Source organism: Hyperolius riggenbachi, chromosome 1 (assembly GCF_040937935.1).
Source record: "Hyperolius riggenbachi isolate aHypRig1 chromosome 1, aHypRig1.pri, whole genome shotgun sequence".
Classification (NCBI taxonomy): Eukaryota; Metazoa; Chordata; class Amphibia; order Anura; family Hyperoliidae; genus Hyperolius; species Hyperolius riggenbachi.
In genome coordinates, this window is record NC_090646.1 from 537364209 (window position 1) to 537390068 (window position 25860).

Below are 25860 nucleotides of genomic sequence, written 5' to 3' on the forward strand. Positions count from 1 at the left end.
ACTATAGCGTTGCGGAATCGCCGGCGAATCACCGCAGGCAAATCGCATGCGGGTGCGATTCCGCATGCGTTTTTTGCCGCGATTTTGCATAGGTTAGGGTGATGCGATTTTAACCATGTCACTGCCTGTGTGAATTAACATGGGTACCTATGCAAAAACGCATGCGATTTCCCTATTAAATACATTGCGTGCGATTCGCCTGCATTTCACACGCAGGCAAATTCTGAGGGCTGTGCCATGCAGAAAAATCCTGCACAGAAAAACGCACAGCAAAACTGACAAGTGGAAACAGGCCCATCCACTTGTATTGGCTGTGCGAATCCGCATGCGGGCAACGCATGCGGATTCGCGATAGTGGAAACAGGCCCTCAAAGTGCCATTTATCATCGGCCTACTAGAATCTGAAGGGTGTAACAAATGACAAGTCTGATTCTTGTCTAATGACAAGCTAATGTGTCTGGATTCCCACATTTTTTTGTAAAACCAATTCTTCATACTTCCTCAAAGGGGCAGCACTGTACAACAAAATACAATGACTTACTTTAGATGTAACAGACAACCCAAGCAGGATTACTGGCCAGACCCAAACCTGACAGGGCAAAGGAAGCATGGGGTGTGCTGAGAGCGAGAGCTACGGTTCCACTGTAGTGTGAAATTTGTGTCCAAAAAAAGTGTATGTGATTTTTCTAAATGGAAATCAAAACCATCAATTGGATGGTCATTTTGCAGCACCTATCTCTGCAGATTTGATTATGAGTGAATCAGCCAGACATTGGTGCAAAAAATTCAGTAATGCATGTGCACTATCGATATATTCTTGATTGTACAATCTTACCACTTTTATGAGGGACTTGCAGATACATGTACCAAGTACATATCACTGATGGGCACCTAAAGGACAACTGAAGTGAGAAGAATATGGAGGCTCTATATAAGGATATTTCCTATTAAATACATTGCTGGCAGCCCCACTGACCTATTTGGCTGCAGTACTGTCTGTATGACAAAATCTGCAAACCAAGTGGGATAGATCAAAAGCGGTAATCATTTGCAACTCCACATAGAAAGACAATACATCCACAGGATCAACTGACGCATTTCGGGCTCACATTCTGCCCTTAGTCATAGTTAATTGGAGTTTTAGAGAGTTCTGGACATTCGGGGGTGTTCAAGGTGTCGGCAGTACGCGTTTAAACTAATAAATTAGCGTAGGGGTGGGGGCTCAGGAGGTTAACCACCTTAAGGCAGTGATCTCCCCAGAATTCTTTTCCAGCCGGGTGGCATGAAATAGTAGCCGGGTGAGAGGAGATGAGAGAATGCAGGGCTGGCGCTTTTCTGAGCAACTCTGCTTACAGCATAGGAGAAGGTGAGCCAATGACAGCCGGGTGGTTACCAAAACTAGCTGGGTGGAGCACCCGGCTAAAAAGAGCCTGGGGAGAACACTGCCAGACCAAGCCAATTGAAATCTACGCCCTGTTTTGGTGGCCACCTGGCTGGCAGGGCGTAGATTTCAAAAAGCCACCGCTGCATGCATCCGCTGTTTGTCGCTCCTGCTGCTTAACCCCCAGTCTGCAGTCGCAGCTCACTGGCTCTGCTCTACCTGTTTCTATGACTGCAGAGTCCTGTGAGCAGGTCAGGAGCTGATTTCATTGGCTCCCAGCCCTGTCTTTTAATGTAAGCCGCTCCCATTGGCTTACATTGATAGACAGGGTCAGGAGCCAATGAAATCTGCTCCTGACCAGCTCACAGAACTCTGCCACCAGATGGCAGAGTGGTTGGCCCAGGACCCCGGCAGTTGTGACAGGTATGTGTGGCAATTAGTCAGTATTCTGTCGTTTCTGTACCAGTGATCTCTGAAGTAAGAGGTATTCGGAGGCTGCCATATTTATTTCCTTTTAATCAATACCAGTCAATACCAGTTGCCTGGCAGCCCTGCTGGTCTATTTCTCTGCAGTAGTATCTGAATAACACCAGAAACAAGCATGCAGCTAGTCTTGTCAGCTCTGACTTTAAAGTCTGAAACACCTGATCTGCTGCATGCTTGTTCAGGGGCTATGGCTAATAGTATTAGAGGCAGAGGATCAGCAGGGCTGCCAGGCAACTGGTATTAAAAAGGAAACAAACATGGCAGCCTTCATATACCTCTCTTCAGTTCCCCTTTAAGGCCCCGTTCACACTGCACGCGTTTGTGTCCGTTTTTAAGGTACGCGTTTTGTGTGCGTTTTGCGAGGGCCAGAAAAATCAATGCAAAGGTATGGCCCTCGTTCACATATACGCGTGGCAAACGTATGCGTGGCAGAAACGCATAGTTGGATGCATTTCTGTGCGTCGCGCACAGAAACGCATTATAATGAAAGTCAATGGGCGCGCACTAAAAACGCATGGCATGCGTTTTTGTATGCGTATTCGGAGGTGCGTTTCTCGTCGGAAGTAGCTGACTCTTCCAGGTATGATCAAAAACGCATAAGGAAAAACGCATACAAACGCATTACAAAAACGCGTACAAACGCATGCGTTTTTCCAGTGCGTTTACTACATGCGTTCTGCACGTTTTCCACACGCACATAATATGAACAGGGCCTAAAGGATACCTGAACTGAAATGTGCCATAATGAGATAGGCATGTGTATGTACAGTGCCTAGCACACAAACAATGCTGTGTTCTTTTCCTTTCTCTGCCTGAAAGAGTTAAAGAGACTCTGAAGCGAGAATAAATCTCGCTTCAGAGCTCATAGTTAGCAGGGGCATGTGTGCCCCTGCTAAACCGCCGCAATCGCGCTGCTAAACGGGGGTCCCTTCACCCCCAAACCCACCCCCGCAATAGTTAGTCGTATAGTTGGTCGTGATTTATGCCTTCCTGGAGGCAGGGCTAACGGCTGCAGCCCTGCCTCCAGTCGCGTCTATCAGACGCGCATCACCGCCTCTCCCCCACCCCTCTCAGTGATGGAAGACTGAGAGGGGCAGGGGAGAGGCGGAGATACGCGCTGGGGCGAGGTGTGAACAGTGTGAACGGGGTCTCGGGCAACTCATGGATTTTGCAGGGGGAGTTAGTTTACAGAGTTGGGAATGCGGCAGATTGCTTAGGGCTATTATGTTAAAACACTATTAAATAAAAAGAGGCTTCTTTTGGTGACAAGTCCTTGGTCAACCCCTATTACAGTTCCTGCTGAGAGCTGCAGTAGGACCTTCCCTGTCCTATCCCCTCTATTGGATAGGTAGCTCAGAGACCAGAGCACTTTTTCTTTACACCAAGGAGAAAAGGAAGTGTCCACCATTTTACACACAATTGGGCTCTGCTCTCTGCACAAGAGTTTTACTAAACCAATTTACAGCACCTAGTTGTCAAAGCTCATTGCATAAGCAGACCTCATGGCATCCTGGCTTAGGGATTCACACAAGCAAAGGATTTTACACTGCAAGGCAAATGTACTTCAGCTGTAAAAGATCACATTACAGACTGGGCTACATTCCAACAACAGCTGCCACAGCAAATACTGACCACAGTGCAGTAAAGCTGACACCCAATCCCTGAACTGACACGACCAGCTGAGTAAGCAGGGAGCCAAGACACCAAACTACTACACTACCAGATTTTACTGAAATGCACCACTTTCTAGTCAGGTGTCATTTTTGCTGCATACCAAAGAACATACCTAAAATACAGACAACACACTCCACTTGAGTGTCACATAATAAGCCCTCGCAACTGAGAATGGCTTTGCACAGATTCTCTTTTAACCCATCCCTTGTAGTACACACCATACAATTTTCTGTTAGATTTTCTGTAAGGTCGGGTTCACATTATGACGCATCCGCCCGTACGCTTGCGCTCCGCTCCGTGATCGGAGCAGGAACGCAAGGTCCCGACATGTCGGGAACGTACGCTCTGATGAGCGGAACGTAGCAATGTGAACTTTCCAATCGGAAACACATTGCTGCGGCTGCTGTGTTCCGCTCATAGGAGCTGAACGTAGGCTGAAAACAGCCTAATGTGAACCGGACCTAAAGTACTGGTAGAGACTAATCATCTCTGGTTCATTGTCTTCTGGTTGTCCCCTGCTGAGTAGAAAAAGCCTAACGCCTAATACACATGGTACGATTTTACATGCGATAGATGGAACCAATTGATAAAATCTGTCATATCCGATATTGCGTCCGATTTCTCATAGCGGTGAATGGAAAAAAAGATAAGAAAAGCAAAAGATTGAGAATCAAGCGGAACACTCAGATTGGAAAATCGCATGGAAAATCATTCCGTGTGTACCCAGCATTAAGCCCCATACACACGCTTAACAGCAGTCTTTTATGCAGCACAAATTGTCAAACAACTTTTGTTGTAAAACAAGTTGAAACTAAAATAAAAAAAAAAAATATTTTGCCATTATCCAAACAGCTGATAAGACTGATAAGTCAATCCAACTATTGGATTGACTTATCAGCTGTTTGAACAATTGCAAAAGACTGTTTCAACTTGTTTCACAACAAAAGTTGTTTGAGAATTGTGCTGCATAATTGCTAGGCAGATAGATTGTTAGATAAAGTCCAACGTGTTGGAAATTATCTGACAGGTAAATCTAAAGGTGCGTACACATACTACTAAAGAGGACGGGTCCGTCAGACCCTCCCGCTGGGTGGTCGTTCTCCCGAAAGTAGCGCGTGTGTATAGTCTGTTTGCAGACTGAGCGGATCGTTCAGAAACAGCCTCATCAGTCTGCAGATAGACTGTACGCACGCACTACTATCAGGAGAACGACCGCCCAGTGGGAGGGTCTGACGGACCAGTCCTCTTTAGTAGTACGTGTACGCACCTCAACAGAAAATTGTATGGTTTGTACCAAGCATAAGAAAGTACAGCCACTAATAATCTGATTACCAGAGAATCAAAAAAAAAAAAAAATAAAAATAAAAAAAAGAAATTTGCCTGTGTAGTACAGCTAAGAAATAGAATAGTAGCACAGAGGAGTTTCATTTCCAGTGCAGGTAGAGAAACTTCAGTTGTCTATGCAAAAGAGCTTATCTGAGCTTTCCCACTAATTTAAAGAGAACCAGAGATGAAGCACCCTCATGTATTTTATTACATTTAGCAGTGGGAACATGACAGTAAACACCTACCCTGCTTTTAGTTTCATTGTTATCTGCTTAATTAGTCTATTAGCAACTGTGATAAGAATCCATCGACTATTCAGTCTAGGTTTGACCTGGAATCATAGCTGAGTCACTCTTCTGTGGAGTCCTTTCAAGCCCAAGCCTTCCCCCTCCTGGCTTAGATCTTCTGCTTCGCATACTGAGAGCTGTGATGACTGGGAGGGGCTGCTGCTCCTGAGAGAGAAGCTCTGTGGCTGTAATATGATCCCTGTGTGCACTAGATTCTCATAGGAATGAAACTGCAGTTATCAGTGACACTTCCTACAGGCAGATCATACCAAAATGAAAGCACAGATGAAAGGCTGCATTTAGCCTAGATAGCAGCATAGTCTCATATAGCCTAGACAGCACATCCAGAACAACTCATATAACCCGGAAGGAGAAGGGATATGAGCCGGCGGCCATATTTGATTTTTCCTGGAGCAATAATGGATAAAAAACACTAAAAAAGCACACCAGAGTGGCGAAATTATCAGGTAGAGCATTTATTCTTTACAAGCTATCGACTGATATGTTTATTTTGTGTGAAACGTTCATCTCTGGTTCCCTTTAAGGTGGCCATACACTGGTCGATTTGCCATCAGATTCGACCAAAAGATAGATCCCTCTCTGATCGAATCTGATCAGAGAGGGATCGTATGGTCACCTTACTGAAAACAGATTGTCATTGGTTTCAGGCTGAAATCGATTCACAATCTGTGTAGCTGCCTCTGCTGCCGACGCCCTCCTCCAGATAAATTACCTGTTCCGGCCGGCACGAGTCCCCTGGTCCACCGCTGTCTTCTCTGCATCGGCTCCCGGCTGGCATCTTCTTCCATCACCTTCCGCATCACAAATCCGGCATCCGCGTATAACTTTGTTACACCAGTGACAGCAGAAGTTCAAATGGAGCGCCCTCTATTTGTACTTCCGCTGTCACTGCAGTGACACAGGAAGTTATGCCGGATGCGGAAAAGATGCCAGCCGGGAGGTGACAGCAGGGACTTGCGATGGCGGAGAAGGTAATGTCTCTCCACTGTATTGTGTCGGTCGTCAGGCATTCGAACGCCGCTATCGACTCACCCCCGACCCGCCGGCGAGCGAGAAAATTCTTCCGCACGGATGGATCGACAGGAACGATGGATTTCGGATGGAAATCCATAGTTCTGTCAGCGGGCCCCTTTAGAAAGCAATGCCATTTTCTGAAGCACTTATCTCAACCTGTCTCTTCATTTAAAGCAGTTGTCAGGCAAAATTTAAGAAAAGCGCTACTTGCCGGGGGCTTCCTCCAGCCCCAAGCACGTCCCTCGCTGCAGCTCTGCCTGCAGCCGTTCGCCTGAGTTCCGACCCGGTCCCCGTCGATGACGTCAGAGCGACCTGCAGGTCGCTCTGTACTGCGCGATCAGTGCTGTCAATCACTGCCACGTGGGACGGAGCAGAACTACTGCTCCGGCCTACGTGGCGGTGATTGACAGCGCCGATCGCGTAGGCGCAGTACAGAGCGACCTCCAGGTCGCTCTGAAATTGCCGGGGATTGGGTCGGAGCTCCGGCTGCGGGCAGAACTGCGGCGACGGACGTGCTGAGAGCTTGGGGCTGGAAGAAGCACCTGGTAAGTAGCGCTTATTTTCTTAGATTTTGCCTGACAACTCCTTTAAGGTGTTTCAGCCAGGAAGTTCAAAGGGTCATTAGCTCTGCTTCATTTCAACATTTAAAATACAAAGTAATTTGTAAACTGCAAATAGAGGATGCAATGTTATAGGAAAAAAAATTGCTATATAACTGAAAATAGACTTCTTAGCTATTAATGTCCTATTATCAGTACTACACATACAATACGCAGTATTCTCCCAACAATTTTTCCAGCCGGGTGGCATGAAAAAAAAAAAAAAAAAAAAGCCGGTGGGGAGCCACTGGAGGAATGCAGGGCCAGCAGAAGTCTCTTTACAGCATAGGAGGATAAGGAGACGAGCTAACATCAGACGGGTGCTCACCAAAATTAGCCAGGTGGAGCACCCGGAGAGAAGAAAAAAAAAAAAAAAAAAAAAAAACCACACACATGGGGAGGACACGGATACATCATACGTTTATTTCCTCTTCCGTGTCACTTTAATCATATATGCATCTTGTGGGGGCAAAACTGGACAGGCATTCATGCAAGTATGGGAAAGCTACCTTAAAGTGACTTAAAGAGACTCCGTAACAAAAATTGCATCCTGTTTTTTATCATCCTACAAGTTCCAAAAGCTATTCTAATGTGTTCTGGCTTACTGCAGCACTTTGTACTATCACAGTCTCTGTAATAAATCAACTTATCTGTCTCTTGTCAGACTTGTCAGGCTGTGTCTGGAAGGCTGCCAAGTTCTTCAGTGTTGTGGTTCTGCTATGAACTCACCCTTCCAGGACCCTCTATGCACACTGCCTGTGTGTTATTTAGATTAGAGCAGCTTCTCTCTTATCTTTTACAAGCTGGATAAATCGTCCTCTGAGCTGGCTGGGCTTTCACATAGTGAGGAATTACAGACAAGGGCAAAGCTGTTTGCAGGAAGAAAAGAGCAGCCTGAAAATTCAGTGCATGAGAGCAGAAGGGGGGGGGGGGGGGGGGGGGAAGAAACACACAAATGATCTCTTGAGATTCAAAAGGAGAGCTGTATACAGCCTGCTTGTGTATGGATGTATTTTCTATGTGTGGACATACTGTACATCAACCTACTTCCTGTTTTGGTGGCCATTTTGTTTGTTTATAAACTAACTTTTTAAAACTGTTAACCACTTTTAATGCTGCGGGGAGCAGCAAAATTGTGACAGAGGGTAATAGGAGATGTCCCCTAACGCACTGGTATGTTTACTTTTGTGTGATTTTAACAATACAGATTATCTTTAAGCCTGGAAAATTAAAAATCAGTTTCTCACCTGGGGCTTCTACCAGCCCCCTTGTACCTGTCCCGTGCCCTCGCAGTCACTCGTGGATCCTCCTGTCCCCCATGTTAGCTACTTTCCATTCGCCAACAGGCCCAGTGACGAGTAGCCTTCACATTCTGATCCTCAATAGCACTATTGCGGACAGGAACATGAGACGCGTGGCCAGGCCTGCGCAGTGAGCCTGTCAGCCGAAAACTAAAGTAGCTGGCGGCAGGACAGGAGGATCCACAAGTGACAGCGAGGGCACGGGACGCCTGCTGGAGGCCGGTAGAAGCCCCAGGTGAGGAAAGGATTTGAACTGCATGTTCAGCTGCCCGCCCACAAATGTCATTCAGCTGCAATTGGTAGTCATGCAGGTCACATTTGACACAACGGGCAGGATTCATAAAGCTTTCACCTTATCCATGTTATATATTTTGTTCTTTGGGAGCTTTAAAAAAAAAAAAAAAAAATTGATAGATAGGGTAAGAAAATCTTGAAATGAAATCAATCAGGAACAACCTGTTGTGAGTGATTATTTTGCTTGTAAATGTGCTGAAAGGTTTTTTTTTTTTTTTTAATTAGGTGATAAATAAGTCTTGTATGAGTTTTGTGAATAGAGCCCATTGTGGCATGACCTAGCAGCCAAAACGGTCTCACATTGCATCGGACGGCAACTGCCAGGCTCAGATGAAGCTTCATGCCAGGAGGAGCACCTGTCCACTGCTCGTACTGAGCGCTAGCAAGCACCAGGCAGTGAACGGGGAGCAGCTGACAGGAGGTAAATTTACCACCTTACACTTCAGTAAGTACCACCTGATTAAGTGTAAACACGGCCTTACTGCATGGGAAAGCCGGAGGGCCCGTTTCCACTTGTGCGTTGCTATCCTGTTGCGGAAAACATCAAATAAGCATGCGGATCCGTTCTCGTTTCCATGCGGATTTTCACACGGAATCGCTCACGGTTTGCGCTATGCGATATTAACCATGTCAATACCGGCAAGCATTGACATGGGTTTTCACGCGGAAACCTGCAAGACTAACATGCGTGCGGTTTTCCTATTACATTAGCGACGATTTGCGTGCAGGTGTGCGGCATGCAAATTCTGACGGCTCTGCCATGCAGATTTTTTTCTGCACAGCAGACAGCACAGAATTCCTAACCAGTGGAAACCGGCCTATCCACTTGGTTATGCGAATCTGCATGCGGAAAACCGCATGCAGATTCGCTCTAGTGGAAATGTGTTTGGAAATGCCGGTTGCCTGACAGCCCTGTTGATCTTCTGGCAGAGTGTCTGAGTCAAAACCATGGAACAAGCATATGGCTAATCCAGTAAAACCTTAGTACCTGATCTGCATATGATTGTTCAGGGTCCATCACTAAACTATTATGCTGGGTACACGTTGCAATTTCCCAATCGATCATTTCCAGCATGTTCGAGTCGGTTTGTTCGATACAGCCGTTTGCATGACATTTATGCAAAACCGACAGCTGTAGCTAACAAACCCGAAGCGAACATGCCGGAAATAGAATCGATCCCGATCGATCAGGAAATCGTAACATGTGCACCCAGCATTAGGGCCCTCTTCCACTAGCAATCACGCTAAACGCTAGCGATTCAGCAAAAGTCCAAAATTTCCCAGCGATTTCCTGACGTTTGCGAACTGCTATGCACTGCATAGCAAAATCGCGGCAATAATTGCTCCACGGTGCAATTAAGTAAAAATTGAATCACGGTAGTAGAAAGGACCTACCGCGATTCCTATGTTAAAACGCAGACCGTAGCGATTTGAAAATCACTAGCGGTTTGCGATTTAGCAATCGCATACGCTGTAGTGGAAAAGGGCCCTTAGAGAGAATCAGGAGGACTGCCTGACAACTAGTATAGTATAACAGGAAATAAATATGGTAGCTGCCATATCCTCCATAGACTATATTCTCTGTACAGTGCTGCGCAAGATGTCGGCACTATATAAATAATCACCACCTCAGGTTCCCTTTAAAGGGAACCCAAGGTGGGGAATTGCCAATAAAACACATACCCGATGCTTCCTCCAGCCATCTCTGTCCTGATCGCTCCCATAGCTTCCTCTGTTTACCCGCAATTGGCCCCAGAAAGTCATCCGGCAATGGGAGAGACACAGGGGCAAGCGCCTAGCTGGACTGTGAATGCACCAACTGGCCCCAATGGATTTTCTGGGGCCAGTTGCAGGCGAACGGAGAGGGAGAAAAAGAAGCCATGGGAGCGTTCAGGCCAGAGGAAGCCCTAGGTATGTATATTTTATTGGTAATCGCCCATCTCAGGTACACTTTAAAGAGGAGCTGTGAGCCATACTAACATAAGTAGACAAATACATAACTGTCCACCTTTGATTTTACCACAGAAAAAAAAATCCTTAGCATTTCCCATCTTAAAGAGACTCTGAAGCGAGTCTAAATTCACTTTTAATTCACTTTAACTTGTAGCCAGAAGCAGAACTAAGCCCTGCTAAACTGCCGCTATCCCGTGGCAAAACAGGGGTTTTATACCCCCCAAATCCCCTCTCCTAACTCCGGGGAGCGCTTCCTAATGAGGCAGAGCTTAAGGGAGCGCTTCCTAATGAGGCAGAGCTTAAAGAGACACTGAAGCGAAAAAAAAATGATGATATGATGATTTGAATGTGTAGTACAGCTAAGAAAAAAAACATTAAGATCAGATACATCAGTCTAATTGTTTCCAGTGCAGGAAGAGTTGAGAAACTCCAGTTATCTCTATGCAAAAACCTATTAAGCTCTCCGACCAACTTGGTTGTGGAGAGGGCTGTTATCTGACTTTTATTATCTCAACTGTAATTGAACTGTTTACTTTTCCTCTAGCAGAGGAGAGTTTATTACTTCACAGACTGCTCTGAAAGACTCATTTTGAATGCTGAGTGTTGTGTAATCTGGACATATTAGAGAATGATGCAATGTTAGAAAAAACACTATATACCTGAAAATAAAAATATGAGAATATTTTCTTTGCTGCTAATCTAGTAATTATTCATAGTACACAACCAATTCATTATATCATATTTTTTTTCGCTTCAGTGTCTCTTTAAGGCTGTAGCTCTGCCTCTCAGCGCATCAATCCCCGCCTCTCCATCTACCTTCACAGAGAGGGGCGGGGGAGAGGCCGAGATCCATGCAGCGATTGACGCACAGAGGAAGAGCTACAGCTAAAAGCTGTACCTCCCAGGGCAGCAAACTCCACGACCAAGAAAGTCGTGGATTTTGCAAAGGGGGGGGGGGGATATAAACCCCTCGTTTTGCCATGGGATAGCAGCAGTTTAGCAGGGCTTATAGTTCTGCTTCTGGCTACAAGGTAAAACAGGCAAATTTAGACCCGCTTACAGAGTCTTTTACTGCGGCTATTTTGAAGCCAATCCTGATGTCATTTCCTCCCTTACTCTCCTCTGCCTGATTGTGTATACATTGCCCGCCCTCCACTATAGAAAGTGAATTGTCTCAGCATGAGAAATATTGGCCAGAGAGGCCAAACCGAGGTGTGGGAGGGGAAAACAGGAGGTAAAGAGGCTTCAGCCAATCAGGCTGCATTAGTCAAGTCTGAGGGGGAAGTAGAGAAGCAAAAAAGGACAACCCAGCATGCCCTGCAACTTATTTTGTGTACCAAATAAGAGTCACGTAAACTGGGGAATGATCATTTATTGATGACGTCTTCCTGGTCTGGCAAACGGCGAAGTACACAATTCGGTCTGGCAGTGTTTCTAGACCACCTAAACATGAATAGAAATATCTTACTTACCTATGTTGTCGATCGTAATGAAATCAGCTTTCTGGATCTTCTGATCAGAAAGGATGATTCAGGAATCTCCACATGTACATTTAGGAAACCTACAGCAGGAAACCTGTTACTGCATGCCTCAGGCTTCCACCCCGAGACCGGAGGCATCCCTGTGGGTCAATTTTTGCGTATTCGCAGGAATTGCACCAGGGAAAGCGATTTTGCTCTTGAAGTTGAGACCATGGCAGAAAGATTTTGCGAAAGAGGGTATGACGATGGGGTCCTACAGGAGGCAAGACAGAGCGGAATCTACTCCAAGGGAGACCCTAATTGCACGTATAGACAATAAAAAAAATAAAAAAATAAAAATCCCAAAAGAATGATGACTCGATTCGGCTCATTACAAGGTTTGGCACTCATTAGGGCCATTCTATCTCGGCACTGGCACATACTGCAGCTGGATCCAAAAATAGCTCGACTGGGGAGGGGGGGGGGGGGGGGGGAAGGAGTACCCCGAAAAAACAGCTAGAAGGGCTCCAAATTTACGTGACCTCCTGGTGCGCTCGGACTACCAGCACAAAGCGGTGGCAGCCACAACCATGTGGTTGGGAGAGTCCCTGTGCCCCAGGGGATGTACCCTTGTACGAGATGCAGTGCATGCCACCTTGTCGAGAGAACTGACAATTTTTCTGATGCAGACTCGAGACATGAATTTCATGTACGGTCATTTATAAACTGTAATAGCAAGTTTGTCCTCTATATGATTACATGTCCACGTGGACTTAAGTATATAGGAGAGAACACGTTCATTGAAGTCCCGCATCCAAGAACATGTCAGTAATGTCAGGAATGCAACTATTGGCTCACCTTTGAGTGAGCATTTTCAAAAATTTCATGATAGTGATCCAGATAAAAGTTCAAAGGATTCTACAAGATGAATCCATCCCCAAGGGGAGGAGACTGAAAGATCACTAAAACAAATAGAAATAAAGTGGATATTCAGATTGCACACACTTACACCCAGGGGCCTAAACACAGATTTTTCCCTCGTTCCCTTCCTGCCAGTGTAGTGCGCCGCTGGCCGCCCGCTGTGACGTGGGGACTGCTACGGTGTGATATTAAAAAGCCGGGTGATTCCTACGCTGTGATGGGCATACCTGGGGCCCTGCATGGTGAAAAGGACCCTGGACAAACATGGTACCTATCCCCAATGTAACTTGGGGGTGGGGACCATTACTGGCAAGTGTCTAAAATGTGAATGTGGGAAATTGGTCAAGTATTTAATGTGTAGGAAGTAATGAAGCCATGGAAGGATTCTGTGCACATGTGGCCCATAGGCGTATATAATGGTCTGGTCCGCAGTGCGCAACTTTTCATCTATATTTGATGCCCAAGTCCAATTTGTCTATGTTACCACTTTAAAGGGATACTCAAGTCAAAAATAAAAAAAAAAATGATGATTTTTACTCACCTGGGGCATCCCTCAGCCGCCTGAAGCTGTATGGTGCTCCTCGCAGCCTCGCTCCGATCCTCCTGTCCTCGCCGGCGGCTACTTCCGGGTTCGGCGACAGCCGCTGACAGGCTGGGAACGCGAGTGATTCTCCGCGTTCCCAGCTGCTATATCACCCTCTATGCTGCTATAGCGTATAGGTTATACGCTATAGCAACATAGAGGGTGATATAACGGCTGGTATAGCGGCTGGGAACGCGGAGAATCACTCACGTTCCCAGCGGCTGTCGCCGAACCCGGAAGTAGCCGCCGGTGGGGACAGGAGGATCGGAGCGAGGCTGCGAGGGCACCATACAGCTTCAGGGGGCTGAGGGATGCCCCAGGTGAGTAAAATTTTTTATTTTTGACTTGAGTATACATTTAAGTGATTCAACATCCACCTGGTACACTGACAGACAGACATACAGACAGATACACACATATATACCCCATGACTGCAGTCATAACCTTGATTTTAGGACAAATTGCTGCCTTCACTGTGATATTAGTTAATTGTAGGCAGCGTAGTAGCTGCAGAATGACAATTCTAATGTTAATTGTATATGAAGTTGAAGGCATATGGTGAGAGGATGAAGAGATGCGTCATTTGTTACTAGGCAAAACCTACCCGTAATTTAAATGGCCACAGCGCGATACACGTGACTATATAAGAAAGAAGCACCAGCCAATCCTAACCTATGTTTGAAAAAGCTTGGAGACACCAGGCGAAACATGTCACGTGACACGGACGTCACAATCAGCTGACCAGCGGCTCACGCTGAGTACCGCCTGCAAACTTTTGAAACGAGGCGCCCCAGTGGAGTGAGATGTGAGCGTGGGGGAGTTTGGAGCAGAGACTGCACACAGGACAACCAAGTGGGGACAGATGGTCTAGCCAGCGGTGGTGAGAGCCCGACTGGGCAATGTTGTGAACCCGCTTTTGAGTGTCATAAGCATGACAATGTCTGTCTATGAGGCTATCAGTCAAGGCACATGCAAGGAGTTGTGGTGAAGTGATACCACTGTTGAGTGGCGGTGCCCAAGCTCAGCTCCTGGAAATACTGGCATGTTTTGTTGAACTGTCCCTCACTCTGTCTACATGGGGGCATGAACAGAGTTGCATGTATGTCTGACCATCATGTTTTACCTGCGTTGGACAGTTAATATAGTGACTGGTGTATTACTCCCATGTTCGCTTTTAAAGGGGAACTAATATGACTACTATGACCTGGACAAGTGCTATATGAGTCCCCCTACCAACCTCCTGCCTCATATACAACATTTGGGGTCTTATTACTTGGAGTAATGAGCGTCTACAGATCTGCTGCAAACTTACCACCATTAAGCCTAGCTAGCTTTCTAGGGACACAACCTTGTGGGGTACAGGGGTGAATCCCCTAACCATGAGCCCTAGATAGTTATGCATGAGCGTTGTGGATGAAAGTCAGCTGACTTGTTACTACACAGCCATTTTTTTTAAAGGACTTCCGAGGCCAAAATCCGGGCCCAAAACAAAAAAAAGTTAGCTACCTTCATGGCTTTGTAAGGCACGGAGGACGCCGTCCGCACCCTCCGTGCCGTTCCGCCTGGTCCCCTCTGGTGAATAGCCCCCCGAAAGGCTGCGACCCCACGGTCCGGGTCGGCATCTTCTGCCCCTATAAAGATGGCCGCCGGAGCTGGCCACGGCTGCGCAGTCCGCATAGCCGCTACTGCGGCTGCGCAGCTCTAGGGCCAACCCCCCGATCACGTAACAGGCAGCGTGGATCGGAGGGTTGGCCCTAGAGCTGCGCAGCCGCAGTAGCGGCTATGCGGACTGCGCAGCCGTGGCCAGCTCCGGCGGCCATCTTTATAGGGGCAGAAGATGCCGACCCGGACCGTGGGGTCGCAGCCTTTCGGGGGGCTATTCACCAGAGGGGACCAGGCGGAACAGCACGGAGGGCGCGGACGGCGTCCTCCGTGCCTTACAAAGCCATGAAGGTAGCTAACTTTTTTTATGTTTTGGGCCCGGATTTTGGCCTCGGAAGTCCTTTAAAAGGGGGGGGGGGGGGGGGGGAATAAAGGCACAGATCTTTTCAGTAAATTTTGATACTGTTTTGAAGACACCCTCTGCAAGCCTTTTTCTGCCGAATGATCATCAACAATAAGGATTTTAACTTTTGGATTGCCTGGTTAGCATCCTTACTAATTTACCAGATAAAAGTAAATGGATTCTTTATTTTATGCCCGACAGTTACACTTTAAAGTGTACCAGAGCTGAGGGACGCTAAAGATTTTATACACATCCGGAGCTTCCTCCAGCTCCACAGGCACACGAGAGTCCCTCCCAGTCTTCTGTGCAATAATAGCTCAGACTGACGTGACTGAGGCAATTACCGGGGCTGATCGCAAATGAACGGCGAGGGACTCACGCGTGCTTATGAAGCTGGAGGAAGCTCTGGGCGAGTAAAATCTTTAGTGTCCTTTAGGCTTCCTTTAAAGAGAACCCGAGGTGTGTTTAAAGAATGTTATCTGCATACAGAGGCTGGATCTGCCTATACAGCCCAGCCTCTGTTGCTATCCCAAACCCCACTAAGGTCCCCCTGCACTCTGCAATCCCTCATAAATCACAGCCGTGTTATGAGGCTGTGTTTACATCTGTAGTGTCAGTCTCAGCTGCTCCCCCGCCTCCTGCATAGCTCCGATCCCTGCCCCCGTCCCTTCCCTCCAATCAGCAGGTAGGGAAGGGATGCAGGCGGGGACTGGAGTTCTGCAGGAGGCGGGGAGAGCAGAAGACTGCCACTATAGAGATAAACACAGCCAGCTCTGACAAGCTGTTTGTCAGCAGCGTGGCTGTGATTTATGAGGGATTGCAGAGTGCAGGGGGACCTTAGGGGGGTTTGGGATAGCAACAGAGGCTGGGCTTTATAGGCAGATCCAGCCTCTGTATGCAGATAATATTCTTCAAACCCACCTCGGGTTCTCTTTAAAGGACTTCCGAGGCCAAATGTTCCTCAAAAAAAAAAAATATATATTTTTTTTTAAAAAAGCTAGATACCTGCATAATTTTGGAAGACACAGCTGTTTCCTGTAGCGTGGATCGGGGGGGGGGGGGGGGTTGATCCTAGAGCTGCGCAGCCGCGGCCAGTGTCGGCAGCCATCCTTATGCAGGCAGGAGAGCCCGACCCTGGCCGTGAGCTGGTCGGGTGGGCTATGAGCGGCAGGAACCCGGCTGAACGGCCCGGACGGCGTCCATGTCCTCCAAAGTTATGCAGGCATCTTTTTTTTTGGGGGGGGGGGGCATTTGGCCTTGGAAGTCCTTTAAGGTCACTGCAAGGATTGGTTTATCAATGGCAGTAGAGGACACCGTTTTAATTTCATTTATATAGCGCCAACATCTCCCATAGCCCAGTACTTAGTGCAAAATATACACTAGTGATACAATCTGGACAACCAGTAACACAACTACAAAAACACACAACTGATTTGTAGTTTGAAATCACCAAGACTGATACAGGTTTCATTTGAGAAAATAGACCGGTAATAAGGGTCAAGTCTCTGCCCTTCGAAGCTTACAATCTAGAAGTTGTGCTGTGGACACTAGGGGAGTAGACTAAGGAGTTAGACGACCTAGGGAGCATCAAATTCTAGCTATACCAAATAAGCTTCTCTGAATAGGTGTGTCTGGAGGGCCAGTTTGGACATTTCCAGATTTGGATCATGACATACAGGCTGTGGGAAAGATTCAAAGCAGAAGTGGAATTTGTAAGTCCTGGATGCGAGAGAGGTGGTGACCAAGCTGGACGATAAGAGGGTCTTAAGAGGAGAAAGAAAAAAAAAATTCTAGGAGGGGGGGGGGATATCTGGCGATTGAGGGAACGCATGGTGTGGATAGGTTATGTAGCGGTTTGTATGGTAATGTAAAGAGTCTGAACTGGATCATTTAGGCAATTGGCAGAGTACAGTAGGGTCTGGTAATGTGCCAATATTTGCTAGGCTGTAGAGTGTTACATTTGTTAAGGGAAATGCTTAGAGCATATACAAGCATATTAGTAGGCTTTGTGTAAGGAGGGATGCATTCTGGAAATATTTTTGCAATGAACTTAGGAGGTTGCGAGTGTTAACATGTGGTTTAAATGAGAGCTCAGCCAAACCACCAGACAGCGAGCTTTAGAGTAGAGGCAACAAGGCCATTTTGTACATCAACTACAGGTAGGGGAGTGGAGAGACAGGAAATCTCACAATTACTCTTTTGCTCATTTTAAGTTTTTAAAAGGGAACATGATGACATGATTGCAGAAACAAGCAGACAGTCAGGGACTGCTGGGAAATGATGGGTGTTTTTTCCGCTCTATTTTTATAGATTCACCTCTCAGTAATCAGGCGGCAAAAATGATCGAACAGGTCAGAAATGATTTATCCAACCATCTATCTGCTGCAAAAACAACCCATGTATTCCCATTAGAGAATAGTGTAGAGCAGTTAGGAGCTGATAAGATTTGGATGTCAATATATAGACTAAACCAAAACAGCATATGTAGGTATCGTATTAACTGTCGCAGGCCACAAGTCTAGAGGAAGAAGAGGTCCTGGAATGGAGCCTTGTGGTACACCAACCAATAGTGGGCATGGAGATGCACATGGCATATAGGAGAGGATAACAGATGACATGTACTGTTCCAGTAATTGGACGCTACCCTCTCAGAGGGTGGGTAAGAAAGTCACAGTATCATCGCCAAAGAACACTCGTTCCCTGCAGTGTTGCCGTAACAATCAAGCAATAATTGTTAGAGGCAAAACAGTAGATCGGTAGATATATTTTTGTCCGTCTGCCTTCACGCCAATCACTGAGACTACACAATCCAGTTGAAGGATACCAGAGCCCAAAACATTAGGAGAAATGTTCTTCTCTGCCCCCCTCCTTTCATACCTGAAGCCCCTCCACCAGCCTCTTCCGGGTCACCGGAGTTGGACATCACTGCGCCTGCATCCTACAGCGCATGACGTCAACATTAACTCATGCACATAGTGCTCCCAGCTAGGCCAGCGTAGTGATGTCTGACTCCAGTGACCTGGAAGAGGCTGCTTTAGGTACGAAAGGAGGGGTCATGGGGGTACACAGTAGGCATCAGAACAGCTCCCCATACATGCCTGTTCCCCCCAGTTTCTGGTATCCGTTAAACGAAGTACAGCCAAGCACAAATTGCATAGATTGAACATAGGCACAATGATGGGAAAATGTAGAATTCCCTCAGTCACTATTTAAAGGATACCAAAGCCGCAAAGGTTTGGAGAAACTGCACGTGAAGACGACGTCATGCGAAGAGACCTTCCCGCGGTCAAACGCTGGAGGGATGCGAGCAGCGGGGCTAGCACCTGAGCACTGATGGCCCACTCCAGCAACCCGGAAGAGGCTGCTGGAGGAGCTTTGTGTACGGCTCCCCATACATGCCTGCCCCCCCCATTTCGCCAAACCTTTTCAGCTCTAATATGCTTCAATGCAAGTCCTTTTTATACTACTGTATTACACACTGCATGTAATAAAATACCATAACTAAATGAAATGGGGGGCCCACCAAACTAAATTTTATTAAATCCACTTTCTCATACAACTAAGTTTGTACACTGAAAAATCAAACGTGAACAGAGACACTCATGGAACTTTCTGAACTTGAAACAGCAGATAAGAAATTTTGCGCCAAAAAGCAGTGCTTGTGATGAGCAGCCGGGGAGGAAGTATAAAGTGGGTGTAAGCAGTACATGACTGCATTACAGCTCCGCACATCATTGAATGAAAAAGGGGGAGGGGAGACAACCAGCTCAGCTCATTGACAGGATGAAGCCTCAGCCCCCAAAACAATGAGATCTTTTCTATCAAGCTACAAAGTCATTACACTAACCACTGACTACCAGGAAAACCCAACCACCAAGACAGGACTCCATTTTATGCTTCATATAAAGTGACTTGGAAATCACAAGTCCAGATACGCACCGCTACCTTACACATTTGGATTCAGATTTCTTTGTGCAGCAGACTCAGCCACAATGCAAAGACTGAACACTTCTGTTTGGCTGGATGATCATGACAGGTGCAAAGAAAGCTACAGCAAGACTGTCACAGCTGCCCTGAGCTACCAACTGGCTTTAGCTGTAGGTTGAAATGATTTATTGCTGGAATTGCTAGACTTTTGCTCCAGTCCCAATCAGCTGCTAGAATAGAATAAACCATTGAGGGAGCTATGCAAGGAAAAAAAAAAACCTATTACATAACCAGGGTTTATGAGACCAACTAGCTGAAGCTTGCATGGAGGACAGGATATGTAAGGGGGGGGGGGGGGTGAAGAGTACTACAGCACCAGTCACATCACAGGCTGAACATAATTCCCCCATTCAACATCAGGAACTGCTATCTAGACACTGACCTTAGGAAAAAGGTAATTATGATAAGATCCATGGTATACAGGGGACCACTAATTAATTTTTCACAATGATCTGACTTTCTGATCTGATAACCGCAATCAAAAGGAAACTGTTGTAAATCATCAATCTCTCCCATAAATGGGATTACACTGAATACTTGAATCATTTCAGATAGAATGCATCTAAAAACAGATAAACACAATGATGTTTATTGGCACCGTAAACCGTATCCAATCTGATCAATTTGGGAACACAGGAGGGTAAATTCTTTCTTGCAATCCTGATTACCAGATCAGATCAATTGTTCAATAAAATGGGATCAGTGGGCAAGCATAACCACACTGTACAGCAGAGACAATAGCAGCACACTGCTGGAAGGACTGGGCACAAACCTGTCACCGCTGTCACTTTCCAGTAAGGGTGAAGTGGGGTTGCACAACAAAGCCACACTAAACAATCACACAGTACAATCACACAACAGCCAAACAATCACACAGCAGCTCGCCGCACGCACAGCCGTACACTACACTCACACAGCAGCCATACACCATACAATCAGACAGCAACCACACACAGTACTATCACACAGCAGAGCTCAGCATGCACAGCCATAGCCGCGCTGGGAGCTGTAGTGCCCCCGGCTGATGAATGGGGCCCCTCACCTGAGTTGCAGCTGCTCGTAGTCTCCCCGCAGCTTGCCCACTTCTATCTGCAGCCTGGCTCTCTCCCGGGCCGTGTCATCCAGCGTCCGTCGGGCATCGGCCAGCTCGTTCTCGTACAGATCCTTGATGCCGGTGATCTCCCGGCTCCGCACCTCCTCCCGCTCGGTGACCTGCAGCTGCAGCACGCTGTTCTCACTCTCCAGGCTGCGGACCTTGTCGATGTACACGGCCAGGCGGTCATTGAGGTGCTGCAGCTGCTCCTTCTCCTGCAGGCGGGAGATGCGGGTCGGGCTGAGCGGGGTGCTCATGCTGCTGCGGCGGCTGGACTGCCGGGGGTTTGTGGGGGTCGCGGTCGCCATGAGGTTACGGCTCTGAGCTCGGCTTAGCGGAGCTGCGATGGGCGCTCGTCACGTGACCCACTCGCTGGAAGAGCTACAATGAGCCGGAGAATGTGGGAGGGGGGCCGTCACGTGACCCCGGAGGAGGGGGGCTCAGTACCTCTCAGCTCACACAGGTGCCCGGGTTACAGGAGGCTGTGGGGAGCTAACACAGGGTTGCCCTGCGAAGGGAGGGGCAGCTCTAGCAGCAACAAAAACCTCACCGGGACACCAACAGCACAATGCAGCCTGAGCCTACAATCCCCCGCCAGAGGCGTGCCCTCAATATGGCGCCAGAAATAACACGTGGTGCCCCACGGCCAATCAGCGCTCAAGACTTGCCCACATTTATTGCCTGAAACAAAATTCAAATTGTAGAGATGTGTAGTGTGCGGGGGAGGCGAGGCGGGAGCGGCTCACAGACAATGGCTGCTGGGGAGGGGTCATATATCCCATATACAGCCTGTACATCCCATACACATCTCTTCTCCGTCCGTCCCCTGGAATTGCTGCTGCTTCTATTGAAACTTCCCACTGGCAGAATCTTATGTATGAACTAGTTTAAAAAATGCAGCTCTGATTACAAGATGACGTGTGGCTGAAACATGAGGCTATCTCTGGAGTATGTTACTGAGGCGCACACAGCTCTGTATGGGGTGGTGTTCCTGTAGCAAATATCTTTCCAGTTACATGTCTGCAGTTGTGGAATAGATACACAGATAGCCTCAGAGAGACCGTCCAGTCCATACCATGTGTATGTGGTTACTGATTGGAAAATTAGGGAAGTAGGTTATTAACTTTCTTATTTTCCTGAATAGTTTGAAGGGAGTCTGAAGCGAAGTTAAAGTGGACCTGAACTCAGGACTGAAGGAAAGCAGAGAAATGCACCTTGTATGTACTTAGAGAGTTTAGCCCCCTCATTTGTGTCTAATCACAAGTTGTAATCTGATATCTCCCCTGTGTCACATGACTGCCTATGGCAGGTAAGCCCATTTGAAAATGAACATTATGTCTGCTTCCATTAATCAGGAAGTAGAAACAGTGCCTATTTATTTTATGATTTGTATCAACTGTAACAAAGAAATGTTTTTGTTGGTTATTGTGCTGTTCTGTATCTTTTAGAGCACAGAGGATGTTCTGAGTTCAGGTCTGCTTTAAAAAAAACAAAACCTAAGGCCTGGGACCCACTACAAAACGCAATCGCTAGCGATTTGTGATAGCGCTTTGCAAGCGATGTTTGGAGCAATTTCCCTGCTCCTATACAATACATTAGAATGGGAATGCTGCAAGTCCTGTGATTGAGATTTGCCTAATCGCAATTGCTCTAGTGGAATATGTACCATCAATTTACATTGGCAGAGCATTTAGGGAAATCGCTAGCGATTGAAAGTGATCCCTAAACGCTCCAAAAATACTCTTGTGGGTTTCAGCCCTAAGGCGCTGTGTAATATGTTGGCGCTTTATAAATACAATAAATAAATAAGGTGAGGGAAGGCTCTGGGTCCTATAGAGCCTTCCTGAGTTCGCGCATGCGCCTTACGGAGTGACGCATCTTTGGGAGCACTCAGGCTGCTGAAGATTCCAATAGTGGTGGAGTGAGCAGTCACTGACCCATCGGTCAGAGACTGCTATCAAGGGATCCAATGCTGGAATGCGGGGACCGTAGAAAGAAAGGGAAGGCTCTATATAGGACCCAGAGCCTTCCCTCTCCTTAGGTGAGTATCTGTTGTTGTTTTTGTTTTGTTAACTTCACTTCAGAATCACTTTAATACGTTTTTACATTTGTTTCCTCCCTTCTATAACCTTACATGGAAAACTTGGCATCTGCAGCCCACTCTGTCTATTGCCAGGAGCCAGGCAATCATGCAGGTTGCGGTGTGGTGGGAGATGCTGGGCACCACGCTCAGAGCCGGAGGTCACCAGCGTTGATGAGGCGGAACGGCATCATTCAGGGGTGCAGGAGGAAGAAGAGGCAGCGCGAACATCCCCCAGCCCACACACTGAATTCTCATTGCCACTGCTTAAGGACCCCCTAGCAGCGGACATGTGAGCTTCAGCTCAGCTGAGCACCACCCACTGCTGTCAGACCAGGCATCCTCCTGATAGCCTCCAGTGGTTAAGTCACTGCGGTTTAGCACTACGCTGCTACACGCTGTTTCATTCAGCTGCCAGCTTCTCTCTCTATTCGGCGGCAGAACGCCAGCAGTAGATAAGCAGCACCGGGCAGATTAAACTTTCGGGGAGGGTCCGCAAGCGGAGTTTACAGCCTTACTCTGTAGTGCAAAAAACAGAACCTGAAATTTATACTTAAACTACAAAATTCCTTTTACTGAATCAGTAAAACTTAACCTTTAATAAATTGTTAAAAATTCAAGGTGTCTGACTGAATGAATTTCTCAAAATGACTTGCAAAAGATGCTGGGCCTTCAGTTTCTGTCAGTAATGGATAAGGAAGCAAAAAGCCCCATCCCAGGTCCCCTAGCATCAGAAGGTAAATATAAAAATTACATTCTCCGTGAATCTCGCTATCTGATTGGTCCGTGGTCGGTCACGGCCAGTCATGAGAGTCGGCCAATCAGTCGAGAGCAGAGGCGGGATTCCCAACAGCCCTATGCGTACAAACATACGTGAGACGCATGCATAGTTAACGTAATGCGGCAGAGTAAGGGCTCATGCGTACCAATGGATGCATCGATCGAACGCGTCGTCATAGCAACATTGCGCTTGTAAGCACGTAGAATCAACCGTATAGGCCAGCCAACAGGCGTACAAAAACGTGTGTACGCTATATGGATATGAGAGAGGGATATACCTCCTAAGTATTGGTAGATAAGGAGTGTATATTTGAACAAAAGGTAGTAACAAAAAGAGGGTAATTGCATGATACTGTTAAGGACAAAATACTCATGATTTGGACCCATTAACCAGATTGAGTATTAAATTAATTGAGAAGAGGAAGGACACTAGAATAGCAATGGGGGAAAAGATCAATTCAAAAGCCTAAAGGCATGGGATTCAAAGAAAAGGGGAGAAGGTAAACCCCTCATTTAACCTCCTTAGCGGTTAATTTTTTCTGCAAAAATTGCAGGAATCCAATTTTTAAAAAAAAATAATTTATGTTTCATGTAAAGCTACCAGAGTGGTAGCTACATGAAACTCCACTAGAGGGCGCATGTGTCCCTCTAGTTCGATCATCGCCAGCAACAATAGCAAACGGGAACGCGTATATAACGCGCTCCCCTGTTTGGCTTCTCCTGTCGCCATGGCGACGATCGGAATGACGTCATGGACGTCAGCTGACGTCAGACGTCTCCGATCCAGCCCATAGCGCTGCCCGGAACTCATTGGTCCGGGCAGCGCAGGGCTCTGGCGGGGGGGGGCCTCTTGCGCCGCTGCGTGCGGGCGATCGCCGCAGAGCGGCGGCGATCAAGCTGTACGTGCGGCTAGCAGAGTGCTAGCTGCGCGTACAGCACTTTACAGGATAAAAATCGCCCCACCAGGGGCTGAGATCTCCCCCTGCGCGGCATAGCCCGAGCTCAGCTCGGGCTTACCGCCAGGGAGGTTTTAAACCCCCCGGGTTAAGGGTGCCCAACCTATAGATCCATTTAGATTTTAGTTGTCTCAATATCTGATCAAGATTGCCCCCACGGGGTCCCAAATGCCACTCCTGTATTACCCAAAATTTGAGAGAGTGTGATTCACCATTATGTTTCTCAACAAAGTGTCGGGCCACAGATGTATTTCTTTTGTGTTTGATGTCACTTATATGCTCCAAAATCCTAGTTTTAACTGCTCTGGTCGTTTCACCGATATACAACAAAGGACATGAACATTGAATTGCATATACGACCCCTTCTGTATCACAGTTAAAAAAGTCGAAAAGATTAAACACTCTACCATTTTTTGGGGCCGTAAAATTGCAACATCTAGATACAAAGGGACAAGCTTTGCACTTACCACCTGTGCATCCCATTTAAATCCTGGTCCAACCAGTTTTTTTTCTTATATGGATTCCTCTGTTTTTGGCCACTTTTTTTCTGGCAAAAAGGAGTGTACAAGGGAATCCCCTAGGTTTCTCCCCCTCCTATACGTAAACTGTGGATTAAGTGGAATAATTTTTTTCAGATCCGAATCCAATTGTAAAATGGGCCAATGTGTACTAATGATTTTTTTGACGAAAGACGATTCCATAGAATAGGTGCTTATAATTCTTGTTGTCCCCATTTTTGAATCCTGTTTCTTTTTGGGCCGCAGATCTGCTTTATCAGTAGATCTAGCTTTAGACTCCGCGTTCTCCAATATTTTTTTAGGGTACCCCCTATCAAGGAATATTTTATGTAAATTTTTACATTCTTTGTCAAAATCAGTTGGATCGAAACAATTTCTCCTAGCCCGAAGGAATTGTCCTTTCAGGATACCACATTTCAAAGGGATCTGGGTGGAAGCTATCCCATGACAAGAGGGAGTTTGTAGCTGTTGGCTTACGAAATATTCTAGTGCTCAATCCACCATCATCATTTTTCTCAATATGTACGTCCAGAAAGTCAATGTATTTAAGGCTAACCTCATGTGTGAAGAACATCCCAATCCTGTTGTTATTCAATTCACCCACAAAGTCCTCGAAAAGCTCCCTGGGGCCGTCCCACAAGATGAAGATATCATCTATGAAACGGCCCCAGAAAAGCACATGCGAGGTGTAAATGGCCAATTCCTCATTGAACACCAATACATCCTCCCACCACCCTAGGAAGAGGTTGGCATATGAGGGGGCACAAGCCGTCCCTATAGCACAACCCCTCTCCTGCAAATAATATTGATTTTGGAAGAGGAAATAGTTGTGTGTCAGTATAAACCTAAGTAGTTCGAAAATAAACAGAATGTTCACGTACATGGATACTTCGGGATCTTAGAAAATAATCCACTGCATCAATACCCAGATTATGTTGTATGTTGTTATACAATGATTCCACATCCAAGCTTGCTAACCACGTATTTTCTGTGATTTTAACATCATGCAGTTTGTTCAGTAAAGCCATGGTATCTCTTAAATAAGATGGAAGACTTTTAACAAAGGGTCTTAAAAATAAATCTAAATATCTGCTTGCATTCTCAGTAAGGCTATTATTCCCTGACACAATCGGTCTCCTGG

General features: G+C 46.7%; 1 protein-coding gene across 1 annotated transcript in view; it reads right to left on the minus strand.

Moving 5' to 3' along the window:
* The window catches only part of LMNB1 (lamin B1), a 42997-nt gene extending 22000 nt beyond the window's left edge, over positions 1–20997 (minus strand). The window contains exon 1 of the mRNA XM_068246774.1: positions 20335–20997. Coding sequence (XP_068102875.1) covers positions 20335–20693 — 359 coding nt within the window. The 5' untranslated portion in view covers positions 20694–20997. The remainder of the gene's footprint in view (positions 1–20334) is intronic.
* Positions 20998–25860: the final 4863 nt, after the last annotated feature.